Raw genomic sequence first — 24,373 nt, forward strand, 5'->3', positions numbered from 1 at the left:
TAATTGTAGTCTGTGTTCCTTTTTTTTTTTTTTTTTTTTTTTTTTTTTAAAAACAGGGAATCCAATTTCTTTTGGAGAATGATCTTCTCCAGAACACACCAGAGGACATTGCACAGTTCCTCTATAAAGGCGAGGGGCTCAACAAAACGGTCATCGGGGACTACTTAGGGGAACGGTGAGTTCTCCAGTTTTCCCTCTGTTTTCCTCCCACCTTTTCTTTTTCCTCTCCCCGTCTCTTTGTTGGATCTGTCCTGCATGCGCTCAGACGTGGGCAGAAAGCCTCTGGAAATTGGTAGTCTGGATTTATGGAGCAGAGCAGCGACAGGAGACCGTGCCACTAAAATAACTAAGGGGACATGTGGTTCTTATCGAAGGGAAGTTAATGGGGATAGGACTGTCAAAACAACAGGGAAAACATGCTGCCTGGCTCAGCTGAACACAGTGGTTTTCTGTCTGAATGTGGCGCAATAACGTATGCTGTGCATTTGTGTTTTTTCTCTTTTTGTTTAAATGGAAGCCTGTAAAAACTTAAAACTGGTGACACGTGTCCCTCCTCTCCTCCAGGGATGACTTTAACATCAAGGTCCTCCAGGCATTTGTGGAGCTTCATGAGTTTGCAGACCTCAACCTCGTTCAAGCCTTAAGGTAACCAAGAGCAGAAAAAGAAGCAAGGGCCCGCCCTTCGCTGAGTGTGTTCTGCAGTTTACAAGTGATGAAATGCAGCCCAAAGTGTCCAGTTTGACAAGTGCATCCATGAGTTTAAAGACTTCCTTAACACTGTACAGCAGTTTATCACACTATCAGACAGGATTTTACATCTCTCTTATCATGGCATCAGTATTCATCTGCCTTGACAGTTGCACAGTAAACAGCAGAATCACTCCGTGATGATATTACGAACGAATCTTCCAGAAATGTGGGCTTGATGTTCCCACTGTGAACTGACTGATGACTTCGCATTACAGCAAAGAAATATCTGACACATACAATATGGTTTGAAATTTACAGTGAACATGCAGATACTGGGATGCACATTAGCATCAATATTTCATGACAAGTCATTATATTCTCTCTCTGTCTCTCTGCTGTTTGCAGGCAGTTTCTGTGGAGCTTCAGACTTCCCGGCGAAGCCCAGAAGATCGATCGCATGATGGAGGCGTTTGCATCCAGGTACTGCCAGTGCAATCCCGGCGTCTTCCAGTCCACAGGTAATTCTCACACACACACACACACACACACACACACACACACACACACACACACATACACACACACACACACACACACACACACACACACACACACACACACATACACACCAGCAGATATGCGAGTCAGACACAGTCAGAGAGTCCGGGACAGCCAGACCACTCCAGACTTCAATCAATGCTTCTGACTGTCTGTCTTTCCTCACTAGACAGCAGGACCTGCTTGTGCTGTTTAAATCTTTACCATGTGGCCACACCTGGAGATCTTCCTAAAACACTTTCTGACTAAGTAGATATCTGCCCCCATAAAGATGTTCTGCATCTGAACTTGACTGGACCTGAAGTCCAATTCATTTTCTACTGTAGTTGGCAGGTTGCTGACTAATCCCAGTGTAATCAGTATTCGTGTCACCAGCGGTGATAATGGAATTGATCACTGGTCAATAGCGGTCATTAGTGTGGTCTTGTCTGGTTTTCCTGTGTTAAGGAGGACACAGGTGACAGCTCAGGTCATGAATATTGATGTGGTGCAGTGGTGACACACCCAGACTTGGTTATTGGTCATCTCTCAGGACTGAAGCACACAGGGTAATAAATTACAGTGTAGAGGATGTTGACTGGATTAGTTAGTGTGTGGATGGATGAGGTGGAGGATGGTGAGCAGGAGTTATGATGTGGAGTCGAAAGAGCAGTGGATCATGGATCTGTTTGTGTGTGTGTGTGTGTGTGTGTGTGTGTGTGTGTGTGTGTGTTTGTGACTACAGGGACACTGTGTGTCTCATATTAGGCTTTTTGTTGATTAAATTCTCGTTTTTATTAGACAGAGTCCTAAATTTGGTGGTAAGAAAATGGATTGATGGATTGCTGACTAATTAATCACAAGTCCCTGGTGCTGTCATGTTTGGACTAGATTAGACTGAAGGAAATGTCACAAATTTGACTGTAATTTGCAGATTTTCTTTTTAATCCATAAACTCCAAACAGGAAGAAATGATCTTACACACACACACACACACACACACACACACACACACACACACACACACACACACACACACACACAGATGTGAGCCTTAGCTGCATTCTCTGTTTCTCACTGACACTGTATGTAATTACCTCCACAGACACCTGCTACGTCCTATCATTTGCCATCATTATGCTGAACACCAGCCTGCACAATCCCAACGTCAGAGATAAGCCCCCGGTGGAGCGCTTCATCTCCATGAATAGAGGGATCAATGAGGGGGGAGACCTCCCAGAGGAGCTACTCAGGGTGAGAGCTTACACTTTATTAGTTTGTTAGGGTTGACAAATATATCCCACGTAGTGTGTTTTTGAAACATTGTGTTGGTAAAAGCGTAAAGTGTGGATTCAATTAGATGCTGTTTTATGTTTTAGCACACAAAAGAAACCTATAGGTTCCTCAGCATGCAAAACAGGGAGTCATGCTTGACTAATCGAGATGTTGCAGCTCAGCAGAATGAGATCTTCACCCGAGATACTGATGCCACTGATTTTTTTATGATCTCTCAAACAAAAAGACATGAAAAAAAAAAACCAAGTAGCGTTTCCCACATACTGTAGGCTGGCATCTGTACCAAAGTGCCCTAGGCTTTATTCACAAAAAGTACTGAAGATTTTTTTGTAAAAAACTCTCCCAGCTCTGAGAGTCAGTGAAGTATGACTTTGTGTCTCACTTTTCCACACTGAAACAGAATGTATCATTGTTGTGTTTAATCCATCTGAAGGCTGGGTTGAATGTTTGCAGATGATGGAGGCAGGAAAGTGCGTGTGTGCTCGTCTGGATGTTTAAATGTGAACTAAAAGCTTTCCCGCTCTTCCAAATTTCCCCCATTTTTCTTTCTGCATCTAGAATCTATACGACAGCATCAAGAGTGAACCCTTTAAGATACCAGAGGACGATGGGAATGACCTGACGCACACGTTCTTCAACCCAGACAGAGAAGGCTGGCTGCTCAAATTAGGTTAGTGGGAGTCTCCGCACATTCAGCTGCTGAGAGAATGCAAGACATCCAGGATTACTTTATTTGGTTACTCCTGCATTTTTCCAACAACTGTGGCTTTATTCTCACGAGAACTTCAACTGAAGAATAGAGGTAACAGCCAGTCGTGCACTCTTTACTTGGTGGTGAAACATCAGCTTTTAAATACACTGAAGTGGATGAGAGATGAGATACTCCTATAATTCTCAGTCAAACGCAATCAGATTTGAAGTGTTGCTGCTCGAAACATCAGCAATATAGTGTTATGTGTAGGAGCTGAAGGTGAGATTCTTAGATTCGTACACTTGTGCTAAAATGTGTACATTCATACAAACATTATCAGCGCATAACTACGCATACACCATTTTATATTTGGAATTTTTGTGCATTGTTTTTGCACCCGGACTTAAGACTTGAAAAAGGTATTCAAGTCAAAAAAAAGATACACACACCTTCATTCTTTTTTTTACTGTGTGAGTGTGTGGTAGGAGTGTATAGGTGGTGTATGCCATTTGTTCCGTTAGTTTTATGTCTGACTGTTCAACTGACCTTGCATACCTACTACACAGCATCTTGTAACCATTCATTCATTTTTTCCGGCACTTACAATTGTTGTTATAAGTTGGTTTATTATTATTGAACATAATAACTGTTTAGTAGCTTGTATATTTTTTTGTCATGGGGTAAAGAGCAAACTCACTGCAGGTGGTTAGGTTTATTACCATGTTTACACACACACACACACACACACACACACACACACACACACACAGACATCTGGCTTTGACCTGCGCATTCTTCTACCTCTGTGTAACGTCTCTGTAGCCTCATCAAGTTTGTGAGTGCGAATGCAAATAGCCCCAATGTGGATCACAGACCTAACATGATTACATTCTAGTACAGCTCCTCCCTGGAGCCATTTCCCGCACTAGTTCTCACTGTAATATTCCTAATTTAACTCTAAAAATAAACCCTGGAGGATGTGGAGGAATAAATGCCTTTTTAGCAAATCTCTTTCCACGCAGAGCGGAAATTTGGCTACACTAATTCAATAGCCAGAGTCTATTGAAAGGTAAGGAAACCTGGAGCTTTTGTAATTATGTGTGGCCCATATAGGCTCCAGTAAAGGGACTACGAAAACAGGAAGGAAGTGCTGTCCCTAATCAGGAATGTTAGATCAATGCTGTTGTGGTCATTTTCAGGAGACAGGTCACAGGTGAGGATGGAGTCGAAGATTAATTCAGAAGACTTCTTTATTGGACATGCAGCATGGTGACAAGTTCACAGCTTGCTGGGCTGCAAAGTTCTCCAACTTCTTGAGAAAAACGTAAAGCCTTTATACACTCCCGTTACATAGTCATGTAGTGGAACGTACTTTTCACAATCAGTCACGCCCCTGTCATGGGTACAATTGTTGTGCCCCAGGTGTCACCTGACTAAGCATAGGTCTACACATGGATGTCAGCTGACTAGCCGTATGTCCATACATTTAACAAACACCCATTGTTGTGATAACACTACATCACACAAAATAACTATCATTCACTCCTAGAACAGACAATAGTCCATCGATAAGCACAGAGCACATGCAGGCAGGTTGCCTTTAGTTCTGCTTTAAGTAACACACCATTCGTGTCATGTGATCAAACAGAGTTCCTCTATGAACAGCAATAGACTGTATACATTGTCAGTTTCGCAATCGCGCATATAGTGTCGCGACAATAGTATGTTATGCTATGTTAGATGTGTTACTAATATGTAATGTTATAAATCATAACATGTATATGAACAGGAGATATGAAAGATCTCCACAATGCACACACACATGTTTCGATTAATATTTTTTGCAACCATGTGTAAGTGCTGGTATTCATGCACACACCAGACATGAGTCTCGCACCAGGAGAGCTTCCTCAGTGTCTCTGCTTTATATCTGTGGTGGTTTCCTCCAACACGAGGCTCTGTAGTCACTGCCGTAGGCAGAATCCTGCTTCAAACCAACATGTTGGACATATGCACACATCCTGTCTTTGCTTTTGGTTTTTTTGGATGTAGTTTACACCAGTTAACACGTGAGGTGGTGAACTTGCTCGTGTGTGTGTGTGTGTGTGCGTGTGTGCGTGTGTGCATGCGTGTGTGTGTGTGTGTGTGTGTGTGTGTGCGTGCGTGTGATGTTTGTGCTCCTTCAGGGGTGCTTGAGGTGCCACGTTAGGTTCATATCAAGTGCTAAGTTTGCTCTGCTCTCCTGGGAGCCAATGAGGTTTTATCCTGTTGCCTTGAAAAATGAATAGGCAAAGTCAGTAATAATTTATCAGTTGCCTGAGTCATCATTTGCCTGAGCTCTTAGTTAGGAGATATCACACTGGTACATTGTAATCGCATACAAACCAGCTTGCCTGCATCTTTCTGGAAGTCAAAGTGAACTGTTTTCTACAGTTTTATCCTTATCACCGAATTACATTTAAGCTCCCATCCCACAATGGTGGCAATACAGAACATTTACTGAAACACATTTTGGAGAGGTGCGGCCATAAACACTCGAAACACCTGTTTAGCTTTTCTTTTTTTAATCGTGTCAACAAGAGGGGCGTTTTTAAGAAAAATATTGAAATAAAGCCAAAACATTCAACTCAGTCTACATTTATATGAGAAATGAGTACAGATCTACACTGGCCTGTTTTCACTGTTTCACACAGTGTTTTAAAATACAAGAGCATGTAGTTTGTTGTCAACATTAAACCTTTCTTTACATGTTGGACTGGACACAGAAAAGTAGATGACAGGATGACAGGAAAACCTCTAATTGATTTTTCAATGGCATGTGGAATTATGTATATTTAATTGTCACATGACATTTTCATGTGGTTGAGGACGGGCAGCCGAAGGAAATTAAATTACAGCAGTGAACTAATGAGCAAACATTAGGAATCAATAATGTAATTTGCATTCTTTTTCCTTTTTTCATTGATTAAGATGTTTTAGAAGAGTCATTTCTCAATCACGTTCAAATATTTGTATTTGACAACGCTGTATCAGAAAACACAGTGGATGTGGGTCAGCTTCATTAATAAACCTCACATTCCTGCTCTTTTTCCTGAGGGGAGACAGCCAGTCTGTTACTGCGGCCATTGTGTCACGTCCTGTCTTCTCTCTATCTTCCCGTCAGGGGGCCGAGTGAAAACCTGGAAGAGAAGGTGGTTCATCCTGACGGACAACTGCCTCTACTACTTTGAATACACAACTGTGAGTCTCATACAAAGATGATGATTTATTAATGTAAGGCAACTTTGCAAGTAGGTGTGTTTTAGCACAGTTTGCTAATTTTATGATCACTCTCTCAACTTACAGTTACAGTCCTTTTTAGCATGTCAGATAAAAGGATTTCATCATTATCAAAGTTACCAAATCTTTTTAAGAAAGAGAACTTCAGCACACCGGTATCCTATAATTTCCACTTACAGTCACAGTGGAGAAATATTTCAGTCTTGTTTTAACTGTCATTAATGGGCATTAATTGTCACTGATCAAATTAGGACATGATTAGGACAATTATTGCGGGTTATTAAATCCTGCTTGTCACCTTATTGTTTGCCTATTAGTCAGTGGTCCTTGAAGATTTTTTTTTAGCAGTGCCTCTGTGTCCTTGCTGCTACGTTAGCGCTGTCCTCTCTCTACCCTGGTATTATCCTTTAGGATGCTATCATTATGTCCCGTCTTCTGGTCTGACTGCTGCATGCACATATTATCTGGTCTGCTAAAGAGCAGTGAGGACGAGAGGATGGGGGGGGAAGGTTGTGTTCGATTCTAGTAGAATACGTCACATGATTTATTTTTTCTCTCTTCCCTACAGAAACTCCCTTACCTCCATTTTTTATCTCTGTTTATGGTTGTCTGTTTGCGTCTTAACTTCATCGTGTGATTTTCTTTTCGATTCTCTCCCTCTCTTTTCTTTTTCCTCCCTCCTTCCTTCCCCAGTGATACTTCTCTGAATCTATGATCTACCTTGATTGCCTACTTTTTACTCCTCTATCAGTTGCTCTCTGTTTTTATTCACTTGGTTGTTTTTCTCCACCCTCTCATGTTTCTGCCTCTGATCCCTCTCTCCTTTAGGACAAGGAGCCTCGTGGGATCATCCCACTGGAGAATCTCAGCATCAGGGAGGTGGAGGAGCCCAGGAAACCTGTGAGTGTTGCCTCATTAGAAACCACAGCCTTAGATCAAGTGCCTCTCTCCTCTTGGTTTCAGTATTTATTTATTTTTATTTTTTAACATTTCTTGGTCAAAGCTTATTATCTGATAGCTGCAGACTTTTAAAGCCCTCCACTCTTTGTCCCTCCTCCAGAACTGTTTTGAGCTCTACAACCCCAATCACAAGGGCCAGGTGATCAAAGCCTGCAAGACGGAGGCAGATGGGCGTGTTGTTGAGGGCAACCATGTGGTATACAGGATATCAGCACCCACGCCAGAGGAGAAGGAGGAGTGGATTAAATCTATCAAGTAAGATTCATCAAAATAAAAATGGCACATAACCCCATAAAATGGATTTTTTTTTTTTTTTTTTTTTTACAACAATTAAAGATAAGAAATGTTAGTTAGGCAAATGTTGTTCACCGTCTTTGTGCTAAGCTAACAGACAGCTGGTTTATTGACCATCCAGGATACCGAGGATGTTGTCCCTGTTGTACCTGAGGTTAACAGAAATCACAAGAAGGGCAGCTGCAGCAAATGATAACCATTTTCCTGTAATTTTTGATTTCACAGTCACATGACCAATGGAGCGTAACTTGATTGGCTTGATGTTGGTTCAATATCAGACAAACGATCGGTTATCCTATGTATCCTATATTAATTTGAATGTTGGTATTTGAATTAGACTTTTCTCTCATTAGAGTTTGAGCTATTTTAATCGGCCGATAGATGAGGAGTTTTTAAAACTTCCATTTTTCTTTCTCAATTTGTAAACATAAAATTTTTTTTTATTTTATACTAATCTTTAAGTAAAAATGTAAAGATCAGTGGAAAAAAACGTGCTAGAGATTGAGGCTTTGTAATTTGTACAAATTTATAACCCCTTAAATATTAGGGATATGCTTTTCAAGCATAAATGTTTTTTAAAATTTGCTTAGAACTATTAGATTATTAATCGACTTTTATTTCTAACGAAAATTTTGACGGCAAGTTGTCTTTGCACGTTTCTTCTGTTCGCACAGCGCCACCAGCGCCACCCAGTTTTACTTGGCTAAATTTGCAACTTTGGCAGCATCATATTCTTCTCATTACATTGTAATGGTGAAGAAATGGTGGTTATTGATATTTGATTTAAACAGCAGAACAGACAAGAGAAGTGTGTTTTCTTCCTGTCAAATACCATACATAGCTCTCACAGTAATGATTACCTTGCAGTTAGTGACCTAAATGCTGGATGCTCCGTAATTGCCTGCATAGAAGATGGTGCAATGTCAAAGAGAGTTGGCTCAGCAGAACAGAGCACTTGTATACTGTAATATAGTGCAATTCCCCCCCCCCTCCTCTTCCTCTCTCCATACTATCAAAGATAATTCACGGGGGAAGTGATGAAGGATTAGTCACTGCTTATAACACACTAGGGGTGAGCCAGCAAACCCAGCAAACATATCCAGGAGAGGCAGCTCCAAACTGGGCTGACACATTCGCAGCCACGGAGGCTAATGAGCCACAGCTTGCGTTTCACTAGAGGGGTCCAAGAGGACTTGGGGCCTGGGGAGATAAAAGGCTTTTTATGGAAATGATGACTTCCCCATCTTCTAAAGTAGAGTTGATCACAGAAGCAGGGCCATATCTGCTTTTCTTGAGTCACAAACACACAGACCCAGATAATGCAGGACCAACTAGGTCGATTGTTGGGCTGTTGTCTTATGAATTACTGTAAAAATGAAAGGGTGTATTTTTTATATTTCCCCATTCCATTTGTACATACTTTTGAGGACAGAAATGGAGAAAAATTGTATATTGGTCACGGCAGGCTTGCTCAGATTTGATCACTCTACAGTGCAGTTATTGTTTCTTAAAATTGGGTTGTTGAAAACGACAATGAGCAGCATGAAAGAGGCGGATATTCATCGTACACAGACTCATTCTTTAGCGTGTGGCATTATAAAGGGAATCAGAGATATCCGCAGTGGGGGGTTGAGCCTCTTCTTTCTTTGTGTTGGTGCTAACAGGATTTAGCAGCCATGAAACTGGGCTTCTCAGTGGAGCCCAAATGGCTTCCTGACTAACTCGCTCCCATTGTACGCTGCCTTTCCATCGCTTTGAAAAAAAAGAGCGGGATAGTGCAGAAGAGTCAATAATCTTGAGCACTATTGTTTGCCCTCCCTCAGACCTATACACCTGCAGAATAACAGGAGGCAGAGTGTGCAATGGTATGTTTTACTACGTTGTTGGCAAGGTTCTGGAAGAGGGAATTGGTGAGAGGTTCCAGCAAACCAGAGTACCAAGAAAATAACTTGGGAGGGGGGATTTCCTCTTCAGAAACCATGGAAACCAAACTAGGTCACTGCACAAACTTTTTTTTTTTTTTTTTTTTTCCGATCTAGTTAAGGCAGGGGTTTGTATAAATGTGCCTACATTTCCATATCAAAGCTGTTTGAGACCCTCCTCTCATGTGGCCTTCTTATTTATTTCATCGCTGTCCTTTGATTGGCTTCTCCAGGGCCAGCATTAGCAGAGACCCCTTCTACGACATGCTGGCCACCAGGAAGCGGCGCATCGCCAACAAGAAGTGAAGACGGACAATCTTGTCAACCTCCGAACCACTCCATCTTTCACTCCCTCAGTTCATGAACACATAAACCACAAACTGCAACGCTGGTTCACCACAGAATCGACTGTCAACCACCGAACTGGCTTCTACCCCCAAGACAAACCTCAGTTTCCTCCCCTGGACTGTCTACAAGTCATGTGCACGTGTTGGGGAGACATCACACAACACTGAGGGGACAGCAGAGCTCCAAGAAACACAGATATGTAGACCTTGTTCTTGTATGGAGCAGCACTACAACCAACCAGCCGGTTTATTTCTCCTCCATCTCATACACCCCCCCCCCCCCCCCAACACACACCCACCCCACTCATGGTCATATGTTTTTAGGTCTCCCTAAAGCACAACTGCCACGTTTCAGGTGCACATGCATGCATGTGTTATTATAGACCAATATGTTTGTGTGTATGCAGCCGTGTGCATGCTATCAGTGCACACAGCATCTGCAGTATGGGTGCATAAGAGATGCAAGTGTTCCCTCCACTGTGCTTTATGAAAAGGTTGTTGTAATTCAAAATCAGAGTTCAGATGTATGGTCGTCTACACAGGGCACCAAATGTAAGGGTAACTTTTGGAGGGAGGAGGGTGGGAGGAGGAGACAGAGGGGAATATTTTGGGAGGTGGTGGTTGAATCGGTGCAGTATAACTTCACCTGGACCATGTCTGCATCTTACTCTGGTGCTGAATTCTTCTCTCCAGGTGCCATGGCTGAAGCCTTGCTCAGAATAACCTCAAAAAAAGACGGCTTACATTTAGGTTACTAACAAAGCATAGCAGTCTTGAGTCAGCTGGGCTGATTTCATCTATTCGTGTGGAGCAGAGAATTTTTGAAATGTGCATACTTTTTTAATTTAGTTGAGTATGGTGCTTTTGCTGAGGCTTCAGATTGAACTTCCTCTTTGGACTTAAGGTTGTAATCCTTAAGATTTCAGTGCTGGTTTTCTTTGGCTAGATCTAGTACTGTATCAAACATTTACCTACATCACATACAACAAAAGAGAAGCTCCTTTACCTGTTTGCAGTGCAGCCAAACAAACATGGTTTTAACAACTGCAGCTGAGCTTTTTGTTAGCTTGTTAACTTTTTGAGAAGCTGCCTGCTGCTCTTCATCAAACAGCGGACTGTGCCGGCTCCTTTTTGTTCCATTATACTCTTGCAAAAAACGGAATCAATTGCTGTCAGCACTAATCTTTGCTACATGTATTCCTTTTCCTGTGACTGCTTCTGAATTAAAACCACCCGTTTAATGTTAAGTTTAGATTGGAAGATGAGAGAGTGCAGTCACCTTATATTTCTGCAACAAAATTGGCCTGCATTGTATGTGATGTCATGTTTGTGATGCAGGTAAAGAGTGAATATTGATCAGAGCAATCACAAACAGTGTATGAGTGATAGTGTAGTCAGACAGTGTAATCATTTACTAATTATAAAGATTAAGCAGGCTAGAATGATTTCAAATTCACAGTGCACATGTTCAGTCAAAATGTGTCCATCCTACAGTGAATGGGAAATGAAGAGAACATTTATAGATAGGATGGTCGTGAAATATTACAGTACCTTAATGCTGCATTACCTGCCCTTCTAGTTTCTTGCTAATCCCTCATTCATGTGAAGGCCGATTAAGTCCAGCGGGAGGATGGCAGACTCCACCACTAACAACAACAAAAATAAACGTTTAGTTCACGCACATCCATTAACTACCTATTGCTAAAAGAAAGCTAACCAGAATGTGATCTGATTTCTTAAGGATTATAGCTATAAAAGCTCTTTTATTTAAGAGAGTCTTATCAGTCCACTGGGTGGGTTTTATTTATGGCTGTGCAATGGCCTAATAGGTACCAGTCCGATTAAGCTTTTTTTTTTCTTTCTCGTCTATGGCCTATGTCAGTGAAGGTCGATGTATTGTTGTGACCCTGTTTGCATTTGGTTTCTACTCCTAAAGATCCTTGCTTGCGTTTGTATTCCTCTTTAACAATTTATATATTATAACCAACTATCATTTTTTGTATTTATTTTCATTTGTGAAATGGTTTAATACTACCTGTAAATGTAAAACAATGTATGCTTAAGTTATGTATGTATATATCTATAATGTATAGGTTTCTGGTCTCTTTGTTGTAGTATGCGCACTCTGTGTAACATGTTTGAGCTGAGTGGCAAAAGTTGGCATCAGCTGAAGTTTGGGGTCTTCTTTACAAAAGCCTTAAACATAATCATTAGAAAATATATGATGATGATGATGATGGAGAAAATTGGTCAATAACTGACAAAACTGTTAAAAAGCCATGACTGAGATAAATGGTTGTATTTATGAAGATTATAATGAATATGTTGATTATAGTAAAGTAATAACAGTGATGATGATGATAATATAATTGATGATGTCAAAAACACCAGTAGTTTTCTATGTGATTGTAAAATAAAATGAAAGCCTTGTGATCAGGGCACAATATTATCTTCTACTGCCCTGTGTGGGCTTATAGTTACATTAACTTTTATATTCTCTGTAAAAGCTATTGGTCACGTTGTACATTACGTGTATCTACATAAAGTATACCTAAAGCTTAAAGCAGATTTATGGTGTATTCATTATTGATGCTGGTGCTGACCTACTTATGTGCACAAGTAATGAGCTACAATTAATGAAACGCACTGATACTTCCAATGAGGCAACATGACAATCTTTTTGAATACATATGTCATCCTCCATCGTGCACAGCAGTGATGTGTAATGGTACCTAGTCAGAAACATGGTCAATTAAGAGTAAGTAGGACGGGAAAGGTGAATGAGAACATGTTGGATCTGAGTGAGAAGATGTGGAGCACAATGACTTAATAAACAGCACCCTCTACAGGTTGTATAGTTAAAAAGCAACAAAAGTCTAATTCTGTCAGTGGAATTGCATCCAATTTCTCTCAAAATATGAAGTGTGATCACCACACACTTTGCCATACAAAATGCCATCATTTTATCAAAGCATGTCTAAAGTACTAAAAGTGCTGCACTGCTACCCAAATGAAATTTCAAATATCAGTTAAATCTTTATTGTGTCTGCTGTCACAACCTGGCTCAAAGCTGGACAAAGGAGGAGAGACCACACGAGTTGCAGCTAATAATAAGTTTATCATTACAGAAGTAAAAAGGGAAATAATGTGCAAATGAAACAACCAAAACAAGGTACTGTTCAACCAATGCATTTTCACAAGAGTAGCAGCAACACAAACTAAACCCAGGCCAAATTACCACACAAACTTAAATTTTACCAAAATGCTTAATTTGATCCTGGATGAGCCACCAATTGTCACAACCCAGCTCAAAGCTGGAGAGAGGAGGGAACACCGCACAAGTTGTAGCTAAAATTACATTTATTTTTACATAACTAAAAGGGAACTAAACCTATGTGCAAAACGAGGTGGAAGCCCAGCAAGAAAGAGAGACTAGCTGCCCGCGACCACCTTATATATATAGTGGAGCCATACCAGGTGAGCTGAATTTCCACGAAGGCCTGACTCCGCCCACCAGACTCCTGCAGGGGCAGGTCTGCTCAGAGGGTCATTAAACTACTGTGAACTCCGTTGAAACAAATTTCAATCATATTTTTGTATTTAATTTCTCGTTCAGACCCAGTGCACCTTAACTAGAACAAGAGTCCTGCAATAAATCCTATGTTTGTGAAAGTTACAAAGTCCGGGAGTATTTTTCCGCCCCAGATATTTCAGTGAGGTTAAGCGAAATAACAGAAACACGTTTTCTGCGTAATGCAGACCAAATTAACAGTGACAAAAAATTTCAGCCTCCAAAAAAAAAAAAAAAAGCACAAAGAGGAAATCACACCTCATTAAGACACCTCATTGAATTTCCAGAAAAAAATAACCGTACGACCTTTCATTGGTTTACTGCAGGACCGTTGTATATTAGACTGTTGAGTTTTAGCAAGGTGTCACAAATTAATTGGCAACTGAGTCCAATAACGTCTAGTCTGCCTCCAACCTCTGTTCACAGCAGAGTAAATTTTTTTATGAAACACCAAGAATAATGACCAACATTTACAGACATACGTGAGATTAATAATGTTTATTGGAAAAGCTTCATCATAAATCACATTTCTCACCAAGACTAACTCAACGCATCACCGGGTCAACTGAATATACAGTATTTGTATTTCACATTTGAATTTTGGGTTAAATTAACAAAAGTACAATGCGGATTTGTTTACAACGTTTCAAAAACAGCAAAACAAAATGTTACTCTAGAAAAACAATCAGCATCCCAGTGGGTAAATGTAGAATCACAGCTGTAAAATCCGTGTGAAAAACTACAAGCTGTTGGATGGCAAATATTTATTTTACAGACAAATTGTCCCTACTCTCAATGTAGCTACACCATGTGAAACACGCTGACAGCACTTTATGTGCAGTTTTAACCTCTGTAGCAACTGCGACAATAATGTCCAACATCTGTACATGTTATGTAAAAAAAAAACTATTTCAAACAAATATCTGTGAAATAGTGTGTGATTTAGGGTGGTGTTAGTTTGTCCAAAGACATTTCAGCAGGGTGGCTATCATTATGTCTGGAACCTGTTTCCTCAAGTCTGAAGACTCGATCCAGTTGATGAATGGCTTCATTGCTGAATATTATAACCACAGCTGAATGTGACATTGTGAAAAAAAAAATTTTTTTTATTTGGTTGTTTCTGATATGGAAATTTAAGGACTCTCAGGATATTTAAAAGAAAAGCATGTATTTGCTGTGGCAGACACTCAGGTGATGACCAATAATATGAATTTTACAGACGAGTTAAATCAAACTTTAAAAAAAATAATGATACAAAATGCAAAAGGCTGGACTACATTTTACATTATACTTGACTCAAATTTGATAGTTGTCTCTGCAGTTGTATTTAACTGTATTGCTCATTGTGATGACAAGGGACTCCAACCGTAAAAGAAAACATGCTCTTTGCAATGCACATTCAGCACCAAAATGAGAGGAAAAGTCTTTTAAGTTTCTTGCTTGTCAGCAAATAAAACACTGACCACCAGTGTAATGTGCACCCCTAGATTGTTGCAGGGACGTCATACGTCAATACTGCCACAGTTAAGTACTAGAACAATAAGGTCCTAAAACATGAAACATTTATTTATTGCAAAAAAAGAAAGCAAAGATATCACAAAATGAACAGCTACAGTATGAGGCACTGGAAGGTACACTAGTACAAAGTTAAACTACAGTATACCTTCTGGTGAAAAAAAAATAACATTCAAATTTAAACTTTTTGAGATTTTTGCAGAAACAATGTATACAACCATGTATTGTTTTTTTCCCCTTTAAACCAGCAGATTTTGCCTCCACCACAGAGAAAGTTTCTGCTATGACAACAAATTCCCCCCAAAAAGCTTTTCTAACCTGGTGAAAGACTATAACAGTCTCAAAATGACTTATTTCCAAGTTCTTGGGTCACTGTCAAAATGGCACAAACCTCATGGTTAAATATTCAGCTTGTACCTTTTTCCTAATAGAAAATTGACTTGACCTTTTGACCCCTGCTCTGATGACTAACCTCTCAGCAGGGCGAAGATGACACCTGATCATAGTCTGGACATTTAAGGAGAGCAGGATAGCTGGCGCTCATCTGGAGCGAAACTTCACTCGAGATATCTGAGGGACTCCGACCTCGTGACCAGGCCTCTGGGTGGAGGAACTGACCTGAGTGGTCGGAGCAGTTGCTGAGGCGAGGTCGGTAGAAATTGGGGTGACGAGGTTGGTAGATCTCCTCTGCTGTGTAACGTTTCATGAAAAGGTAGACGGACATGACGCCTGCACTCTGGAGTGAAAAAGAACCCAAATGAAATAGTCAATGTAATAAAATATTTGAAAGGATTGACAGACAAACAACCAGAAATTCCTTCATTCAATGACCTTTAAGGTCAAACCAAAAGGACTATAGTATCATATCAAGTGACCACACACTGATGGCAACAAAATCAAAATCAAAATTTCTTTAGGAAGCAGTCAAAAAGCGCAAAACCAGGCAGACCAAAATCAACAACTGCAGCTGACACAACGATAGTAACTTGGCCAACTTGCCAGCAAGAGAGCAGGGAGATAACAGATATCAAGCTGGAGGAGAGAAGGAAGCTAATGCTAATAGCACCCAAGTGCGACGAGGAGAGGATGAAGATATTGCCAACAAGGCAAAGTGCATTTTTGTGTAGTACATTTGATGCACAAGTGCAATCCAACGGGGTATCTTCGCCTCTGGCCCCTGTTACTGTCTTCTATAACCTGTAGCGGCTCAGTTTTAGAGTTGGAGTAAAGATAATGGCATCATATAAAATTAAAAGCTTTAACGAGAACCAACCAGATCATGCTGGCTTGTTGGGAAGCGGGCTAAATGTCTTGACAGACAGTGCTGAGCTGCTTCTCCAAATAAATTTTTCGTTCCCAGCTTTCAAAAGCTACAAAGTATTTCTATGAGGCATGTTGATCTGCTATCCCCCCTTAAAGATACCCTCCCTGCTAAACAGACAGATATTGGTCTGTTGTGGGACTTTAAGGGTTAAAGACTTAAAAGACAACGAAGTATAAATAGAATAGAAAGATTACAAAAATAAACTATTCACACTTTTCTACCGTGCAGTCGGCCTAAATACACATAGTCAATTATTACCTGTTAGTTTGAGGATGCTGATGCTCTTACTTTGCCTGTGAATATTAACCATGTTTGTGGTCGATCCTCTATCATGCGGATATTTGTAAATCAGATTTTCATAACAGTCAGTGTGGAGCTTCTGTTGTATAATGTTTCTGTGTATGCTTGCTATCAGATCATCGCCTCCTTTAACAGTGTCGGTGCTTGCTTTTTTTTTTTTTTTAATCATGTTTACTGTGTAAATATGGCTTTATATAAGCCAGTGCCCGGCTGCTGTTGCAAATGTGTGTGTAGCCTATACTTTGTGTATGTTTTATTACATGATTATTCCCTTCATAGACGGATATTGTACATATTAACATTGTAATAATGTATATAAGAAAACATGCACAACCAACATTTTACAAATCATTTCATACAGATCTCCCTCATATGGGTATTTGAAGAAAATCTGCCCCCCAACCCCAAACTCACACATATTGCATCAACCCAACAGCACCCCCTTGAAACATGTTCCTGCAGCTGTGGTTAATAATAAATCAGACTGATATCAGCTTGGTCAGGAAATCTTCAAATGTAATTGCAGTTCATCACTCTGACCACAAGAGGGCAGTGAAAACTCATGATTGTGAACAAGGTCAATTAATACAGAATTTCATACACTTTTGGTAGAAACATTGAAACTAAAATATACTCTGTCTACCACCACCACACGTCAGTCAAGGCGGATAATAATTTAAATAGAATTGAGCTTAAAATATATCAAATAATTGAATCAATTCAACCTTGTTGTATTGTGTGATGCAGCGAATTGCATTGAGTTTGTTGAACAGTTACCATTTTAGTTCAGATAACTAAAATATTTTTTTATACTTCGGTTGCATTTACTCGAGAAGTTTTGGTGTTTTTTTTTTGTTTGTTGAGATTGTATTTTTATTTATTTTTTTGAGATACTGACAGGCAGAATACTTTTAAGATGAAACCTTGTCAGTTCCTCACCTCAGTGAGCAGAAAGGAGAGTGCAGCAAAGGCAAAGGACCATCCATACTTATAGGAAAAATAGGCCTCGCTGCTCTTCGTCCTGTTCGGCATTTCATCATTTATACTGGAGATGTACAGCACCAGACCCACGACCAGAGCCAGACCTGGGAGATAGAGTAAAATAAAACAAATTCAACGTTGAACAAAGACAAGCAGAAAAGAAGATTAAAAAATATGACAGGAGACAATCCAGAGGAAGAGAGATCGATGTACCTGAGAGGATGAAGAAGATTCCAGAGACAAATGCCAGGATGGTGCGGTGAGGACGGACGTGCCCAATGTTGTTGAGGACGAAACCGATGAACATGAAGAAGAGGCTGACCAGAGGGAACGGAGTGGCTGAGCGGATCATCTCTGGAGAGGATGAAAGCAGCTGTTAATACAGTTATCATAATAAAACAAATTTAAAAAATAGCCACTATATAATTCATAAAAATGCAAATTGTGTGAATTTGACTATGAATATGAGGCAGAAGAATACATTTAGAAAAAACACTTAAGGTCTACCTTAAGGTCTTAAATGACTTTTGTGATTAATTTCAATTATACTGTAGTCTTTTTAATTAGTGATGTTTGATAGAGTTGTCCAGAGATGTTAAATACTTTTTATTTAGTCTAAACCCGCAAAGGAAGCTTCTCTCAGGAGGAGGGGGAACAATGAGTCTTGAAATAAAAATAAAATGCAGAGAGATGATTACTGTCTGACCCTTTGCCAGATTTGTACTCCATGAGTGGAGTACAATATTAGCTCATTATAATGACAAACTAAAGTGATTTATCCTTCTGTTAAGTTTTGACATTGTGCTACGCTGAAGGACTTGTGAAGTGAATTGTCTGTGGAGAGCCACTAAGTATTCTGGAGATGAGCAGTGAGGGTTGAGATGAGTCACACTAAATCTGCCGGCCTCCATTCTGATGGGAATGTCTGGACACAACCTTATTAAAAAACAACACGCTTTTGCCATGAAAAAAAAAAAGAGCTTGTGAAAGACCTCTAGAGGACAGTTGTAGCTTAGCTTATTTTTTGGAGTTTTCTGTTGTGGTTACTCACTGAGTACGTTTACTGTGGACTCTGACGTCAGCTGGACATTCATGGGCATGATGTACTCGATGGTAAAGCAGCGGCCCGACTCGTCACCTGGAGAGGAAAGAGACAAAAACTGAAGACAAACTTAAGTTCAACTTCACTGTGCAAAGAAACACAGTTGACATGATCGAGTAAATGCAGCAGCTCTGTAAAAAGCAGGTTGAGGATTAAAATGTATTGTTTGTAATGTAATGTATTTGTTTTTGAGGCAAGCAGTAATGACAACAGTCAACCAAAAGCAAATGGCCAGAACAAGCAGGCAAAAAGTGCAAATAAGCAGGCAGTGGCTTAGTCCCAAAGCCCACTCTTGTATTTGCGAGTGAACAAGAGCCCACTGGTGTGACGTATTTGCCACAGTGCCCAAGTGCTCCTTTAGACCCTCAAGTTTGTGGTGTTTTTTTTTAGAACTCACAGGGACACACTTTGGGCATCTTGTTACTTCCAAAAATACAAATACTAAGTCCAGCTCAGAAGATTTGTTGGAACAAATAGTCTCAAACATACAGTTACAATTAGATGAGAGTAACAACACCCTTTCAGAAGCTGAGGGGGGAAAGATCCTTAATACAACTATTTATCTAGAAATACCGGTACGTAAAAGATATGTAACATATTTTGGACTTGTTTCCGTCTGATAACATTTTTAAGTGCAGAACATTTTTCTCAATATGTCTGATAAATTATATTTAATATTTAACTTGACAGTCATTTATTCAATAATATTCTTATCAAACCAATTAAGTAATACAAATTACTGATATTAGGTTATTGTGATGTATTTGGAAAGTAATAATAATCACACAGAATCCAATATGTCATAAAAACTTCATGTGTGCGGATTAACGTTGGGACTAAAACCCACCTGTAGCTGCCATACTACACCCAACCAACCGGACTGGTGTGGCACAGTACACCATGGTGAATTGTGGGATATACTTCGCTCTGAATACTGTTTTAAAACATTACTGAGTTGACTCTTTCTCCACACAGGACACACATTTCTACTATATAGTTTGTCTCTGAAAATCCTCAAGACCACAGCAGTGGGTAATGGGACAGATCCAGACAGGAACTACAGCTGAGATGGCACAAAAGATGACCTGGCTGGTCATGTTGGCTAAAGGGCAGCTAAATAAACTGTGGAGCTGATGAGGAAACTGGAAGCAGGTGTGAAGGTGAGTGAGCAGGGTAGGTTATGGTAAAGGCTGGAAACACAGACCCTAAACAACCCCTAAACATAAAACTGATACCAGAGTTGACTGTGATGTCTATAAACTGTTCAACATGTTGGAAAATACGCTCACTTTATTTTTTGCCAAAATTTAGATGGGAATATAATTACCATTCTCGTGTCTGTATTGTAATGGAGTTAGAGCCAGTTGTTTAGTTTAGCTTAGTTTAGCAGAAAGACTCAAAACGGGGGGAGACAGATAGTCACACAGATAAGATACCTGTTAGAAGCCTCTAAATCTGCCTACAATGAGCATGTTTTATCTCATTTGGTAAACTTGCACAAAAACCTGAAGTGTAAAAATGACTTTTATACAAATGAATCAAACAAGATACATTAACAAATATGAATTAGTTGGCTTTTAAAGCTCTTGTCAACATGTTAGAAAGAGTAAAAAAGAGCAACCCCAAATAGCAAGCTGGATTCATTAAACTTTTCGAGGTGGATTTCAGACTTCAGCTCCCGATGCCTCATTTTCTTTACATTTAATCATCAGCTTCTTCATTTATTTTATTTTTTTTACATAAGTGTCAATTTCATCACATCCTGCAAATAAAGCAACACAGGCGTTATTCAGTGTTACACAGACACCAGCTGGCATCAACCATCAGCTAACTGTGGCACGATGAGATGACATCTGTCTCTGAAGATTGTAGGCGTGTGTGTGTGTGTGTGTGTGAGAGATTATATTGCATTACTGAATTCACCTTATATTATACTGATTGACTGAAACAGGACTCATTTTCTGTCTTTCTGCTGCTCTTTCTCTCACTTTGCCTCTCGTAATCCACACTTACTCATAACCCTTCTCTCTCTTTCACCCACACACACACACACACACCCTCCCACACACACACACACATGTGGATGGAGTAATTGTGAATGTCATTTTGTGTGAATGTCAAAGCTGGCGGCTGCAGTGACGATATGTCAGTGTGACAGGATCAGCTCCCCACTGCTGCCACATTTACTGTAGATGGTTCTCAGGACAAAGGAACATCTTTGAATGTGACTCTGTAAAATCTAATGCCATTGTCTGTGCCACAGTCCTGATTCAACAGATGATTAACTGTCACATTGCAGGAGCACAGACAAATCTGTCCTGAATCTTTGCCTCAATTTTTGAACAGCACACTGCCAGTCTCATTTACTAACCAGCCAGAAAGCACACTCTCCAGAGGCCGGAGTGCAGTGAGGTCTTGATGTCAGTGCTCTGGTTCAGGGGGATAATGACGCCCTCCTCCAGGTACAGCCAGTAGTCTGTGCTCACTGCCACTCCCAGCAGCCCCAGGCCACTGATTGCAAAGACACTGCTCAGCAAAGTCAGGGCCTTCCTGCTGCACGCACTCATGGTAACAGCAGGACGAGTTTTCAGCAGCTGGTGGTTAAAATACAGAGAAGTCCTGAGAGCAGTCTGGAGGAGAAAAGAGAAATGGATGTGATTACTGTTAAAAAAATATATTAAAAAAAATCAGAGGAAGCTAGATATGGAAAGACAAAGTGCTAACAAATTTGATGATTAAATAAGACATTAAATAAATAATCATAGCTTATAAATAAATACGAACAAAAATACACCATAACCTGTAAAATTGACTTAATATAATTCCAGCAGTTTAAATTTAAAAAATATGTCTGAAATTAATGAAACTAAATCCACCTTAAGTTATACTAGCACTCTTCATCCACCCTCAGCAAGAAATCAAACAAAAAACACGTCTTCTTAAAAAAAAATTTTGATTATTTTTTTAATTTTATAGTAATTTTACACATTTGTCATGATTATTTATTTCACCATGACTTGTCCATTTATTATAATTTCAAGCAGTTATGTAGGCGACATGGACAGTCTGTGTTTTTGGAAAACCTCACTGAGCGACTGTTTACTGGCTCATGTGGATGAAACTCTATTATTTCCGCTCCTTTCTGGCTTTTGCTGCAATGTAGAAGAAAATATTTTAGTGAGCACCACTCAGACGCTCTACAGATGCATTATCACGGTTTCATTTATCATATTATAAGAACAGCACAAATGTTCCAAATAAACACTTAGTTTCACAATAGAGTTGCAGTTAATATTTCTGAATCAATAAGATCTGTGTTTGGCTGTGTTGCAGGTAAATCCAATACAAAGCAATATTTTCATGTCTTGTTTTCAGTTTAGGTTTTTAACTCAAGGGGCTGAAGAGCAAAGAAATTTCCCACAATTTTAAATCTTTGACGCCATCTTTAACATTAAAATTTTATAGTGGCAGTGAATTCTAATTCAGTTCATGTCACATCTGAATCCATCCAACCCGTCATGAAAAGAATGATAAAGTGTGTGTCAATAAGAAACCTATTTGAGCCTCCAGACTGAGGGACATTAAATGTGTTGTAGTCTTGTGTCTTAAAACTGACCTATTCCCCTCTGCAAGCAGTGATCCATAACAGCATTAAGACCTTTCAAATAACTGCTCTTTAATCCACTTAAATTTCCATTTCATTAATAAATACACAGCTAGAGCACCATCCAACAAAGTCCATATTCATAGATCACAAGTCTGACTGAAGCCCAAGCATTCAGTCCCCTCCTTGTTATCTGTTATCATCATCAGCTGTATTTTATTACTTTTCTTTTATTAGTAACAGTAACAGTAACAGTAGAGTGCTGACTGGAATTCAAGGATCAATACACCAGTGTCTTAAACCTCTAGTGTCGAGACCGCCAGGACGCTTTTCCAGCAGTACAACTGTATTATTTTGAGTTGAAAAAAAGTAATGCCCTCAAGAAATGTATGCAAAATCTCCTTTAGTAGGCCACAGTTGAAAAATGGCAAGGTAAAATAGAGCTGGAGATGGGAAATCATTTGACAAATTCATGTATGTGCAGAGGGCTCTTTGAAACTGTCTTCAAATGATTCATCAGCTAAATGGTAATCCACAATCCTGTGTGATTTGCAGGTGAAAATATAAAGTGGGCTTCTACATGACTATAAATATGCTCACTAGTATGATTAACAACCATAATTTCATAGCTTGAATGACTTAGAATAAGAACCTTTTAGGGTTATCTCTTCACCGGTGTTTCAAGCCTTATCGATTCCGTGGAAAATTCATGGCCATCTTTCAATTTGAAGTAAATGGAAAAATATAACAGAGCAGATGTACTCACACTTCACTTATCAAACAGGAAGGGCTCTCTCATCAAAAATCTAGTGCGAGTGTTTTTGTTGCTGAAACATTGCTTCCATAATGCTTAATGCTTAATAATAACAATTATAATGGAACTCGTATCAAACCAAGCAGTTTCTCTCTGTGACTTATCGTGTGGCCAAATGTTCCAATGAAATGTGACAACTCAAAGAAACACTATATGCCCCAACATACAGTGTCCTGTATTTGGAGGTATATAGTATATAATTAAATCAGGATGCAGTACAGGGCTGTATTTTTATAGACTATAACTTGAATTTAAAGACTGAACTGAAACACACAAGTCTAGTTAATTGGAAGTGGGCAAAAAAAAAATATGACATAGACTTTATGACATGCTGTTTGCTCCTACCTGTTATAATCCGCTCTGTGCTTCCAGCCCTTGGAGCCCAGATTGTGCACAAAGTCGGCAATTAAAAACTCCCTTCTGCAGTTTTTCCTGTTAAATTGAAGAGAAATTCAGCAGCTGCTTCATCGATTTGGTCACAAACCCTTTCAGAAAACTGGAGTGAAGCCTGAGGGAAGCTTCGATGAGCGAGACGATGTGACGGCGTGTGGATGCTACAGTCCAACAGACTAACTGAGACAGACGCCTGGTCCTGCTCCGCTGTCAGATTTCTGCTGCTGAGAGAGAGAGAGAGAGAGAGAGAGAGAGAGAGAGAGAGAGAGAGTGAGTGAGTGAGTGAGTGAACATGGTTTGCTTATCTTGTGAGGACATGCACCTGTTTACACCATCCCATTGTGAGGACCGACATCCCACCTCATTTGTCCACACATCATAAATCAATACCTTTAAAGGTGAAGACTGGTTTAAGGTTGGAGTGAGCGTTAGGGTAAGTTAATGCAATGCCATTTGAAGTGATGAAACGATGAGTGTGTGTGTGACTGTACTTGTTTTTCTTACCTCATAGGGACCTCTTCAAGTATAAACACCTTCCTTGTCGGGACCAGTCATCCTCATTGTGATCAAAACCCGGTCCTAATTAGACAAAACATAATTTCTGAGGTTCTGCTTAAGGATAAAGTGAGATCCGGCTTGACTAAGGTTAAAGTTAAGCCGTCCACAGTGAATGAAAGTAAATGTTCTGATGGGTATAGGTGCACAAACTTGTGTGTGTGTTTCAGGACCAAGGACAGCTCCACTCGGGTCTGA

General features: G+C 39.9%; 2 protein-coding genes across 3 annotated transcripts in view; one reads left to right on the forward strand and one right to left on the reverse strand.

Annotated features, from left to right (window-relative positions):
• Positions 1-12,579, forward strand: part of LOC138198045 (cytohesin-3) — a 37,446-nt gene extending 24,867 nt beyond the window's left edge. Inside the window, exons 5-13 of the mRNA XM_069149167.1 lie at positions 57-175; positions 565-645; positions 1,096-1,208; positions 2,333-2,481; positions 3,082-3,193; positions 6,378-6,454; positions 7,322-7,393; positions 7,554-7,708; positions 9,903-12,579. Coding sequence (XP_069005268.1) covers positions 57-175; positions 565-645; positions 1,096-1,208; positions 2,333-2,481; positions 3,082-3,193; positions 6,378-6,454; positions 7,322-7,393; positions 7,554-7,708; positions 9,903-9,975 — 951 coding nt within the window. The 3' untranslated portion in view covers positions 9,976-12,579. The remainder of the gene's footprint in view (positions 1-56; positions 176-564; positions 646-1,095; positions 1,209-2,332; positions 2,482-3,081; positions 3,194-6,377; positions 6,455-7,321; positions 7,394-7,553; positions 7,709-9,902) is intronic.
• A 1,491-nt stretch (positions 12,580-14,070) lies between these two features.
• cacng5b (calcium channel, voltage-dependent, gamma subunit 5b) lies at positions 14,071-23,662 on the reverse strand. 2 transcript variants are annotated; one of them, XM_069149173.1, is made up of 6 exons: positions 23,573-23,662; positions 21,181-21,439; positions 18,759-18,845; positions 17,921-18,061; positions 17,666-17,811; positions 14,071-15,838 (listed from the first exon to the last, which is right to left on the reverse strand). In XM_069149173.1, exons 2-6 carry the CDS (start codon positions 21,374-21,376, stop codon positions 15,578-15,580), a joined length of 831 nt encoding a protein of 276 aa, XP_069005274.1. In that variant the 5' UTR covers positions 21,377-21,439; positions 23,573-23,662; the 3' UTR covers positions 14,071-15,577. The 2 variants fall into 2 exon arrangements, with proteins under 2 accessions (XP_069005274.1, XP_069005275.1); XM_069149174.1 differs by lacking the exon at positions 23,573-23,662 and having other exon boundaries at positions 21,181-21,560.
• Between the last annotated feature and the right edge of the window lie 711 nt (positions 23,663-24,373).

Source organism: Embiotoca jacksoni, unplaced genomic scaffold (assembly GCF_022577435.1).
Source record: "Embiotoca jacksoni isolate LCO1_2020_lvr unplaced genomic scaffold, fEmbJac1.0.p SCAF_15, whole genome shotgun sequence".
Lineage (NCBI taxonomy): Eukaryota > Metazoa > Chordata > Actinopteri > Embiotocidae > Embiotoca > Embiotoca jacksoni.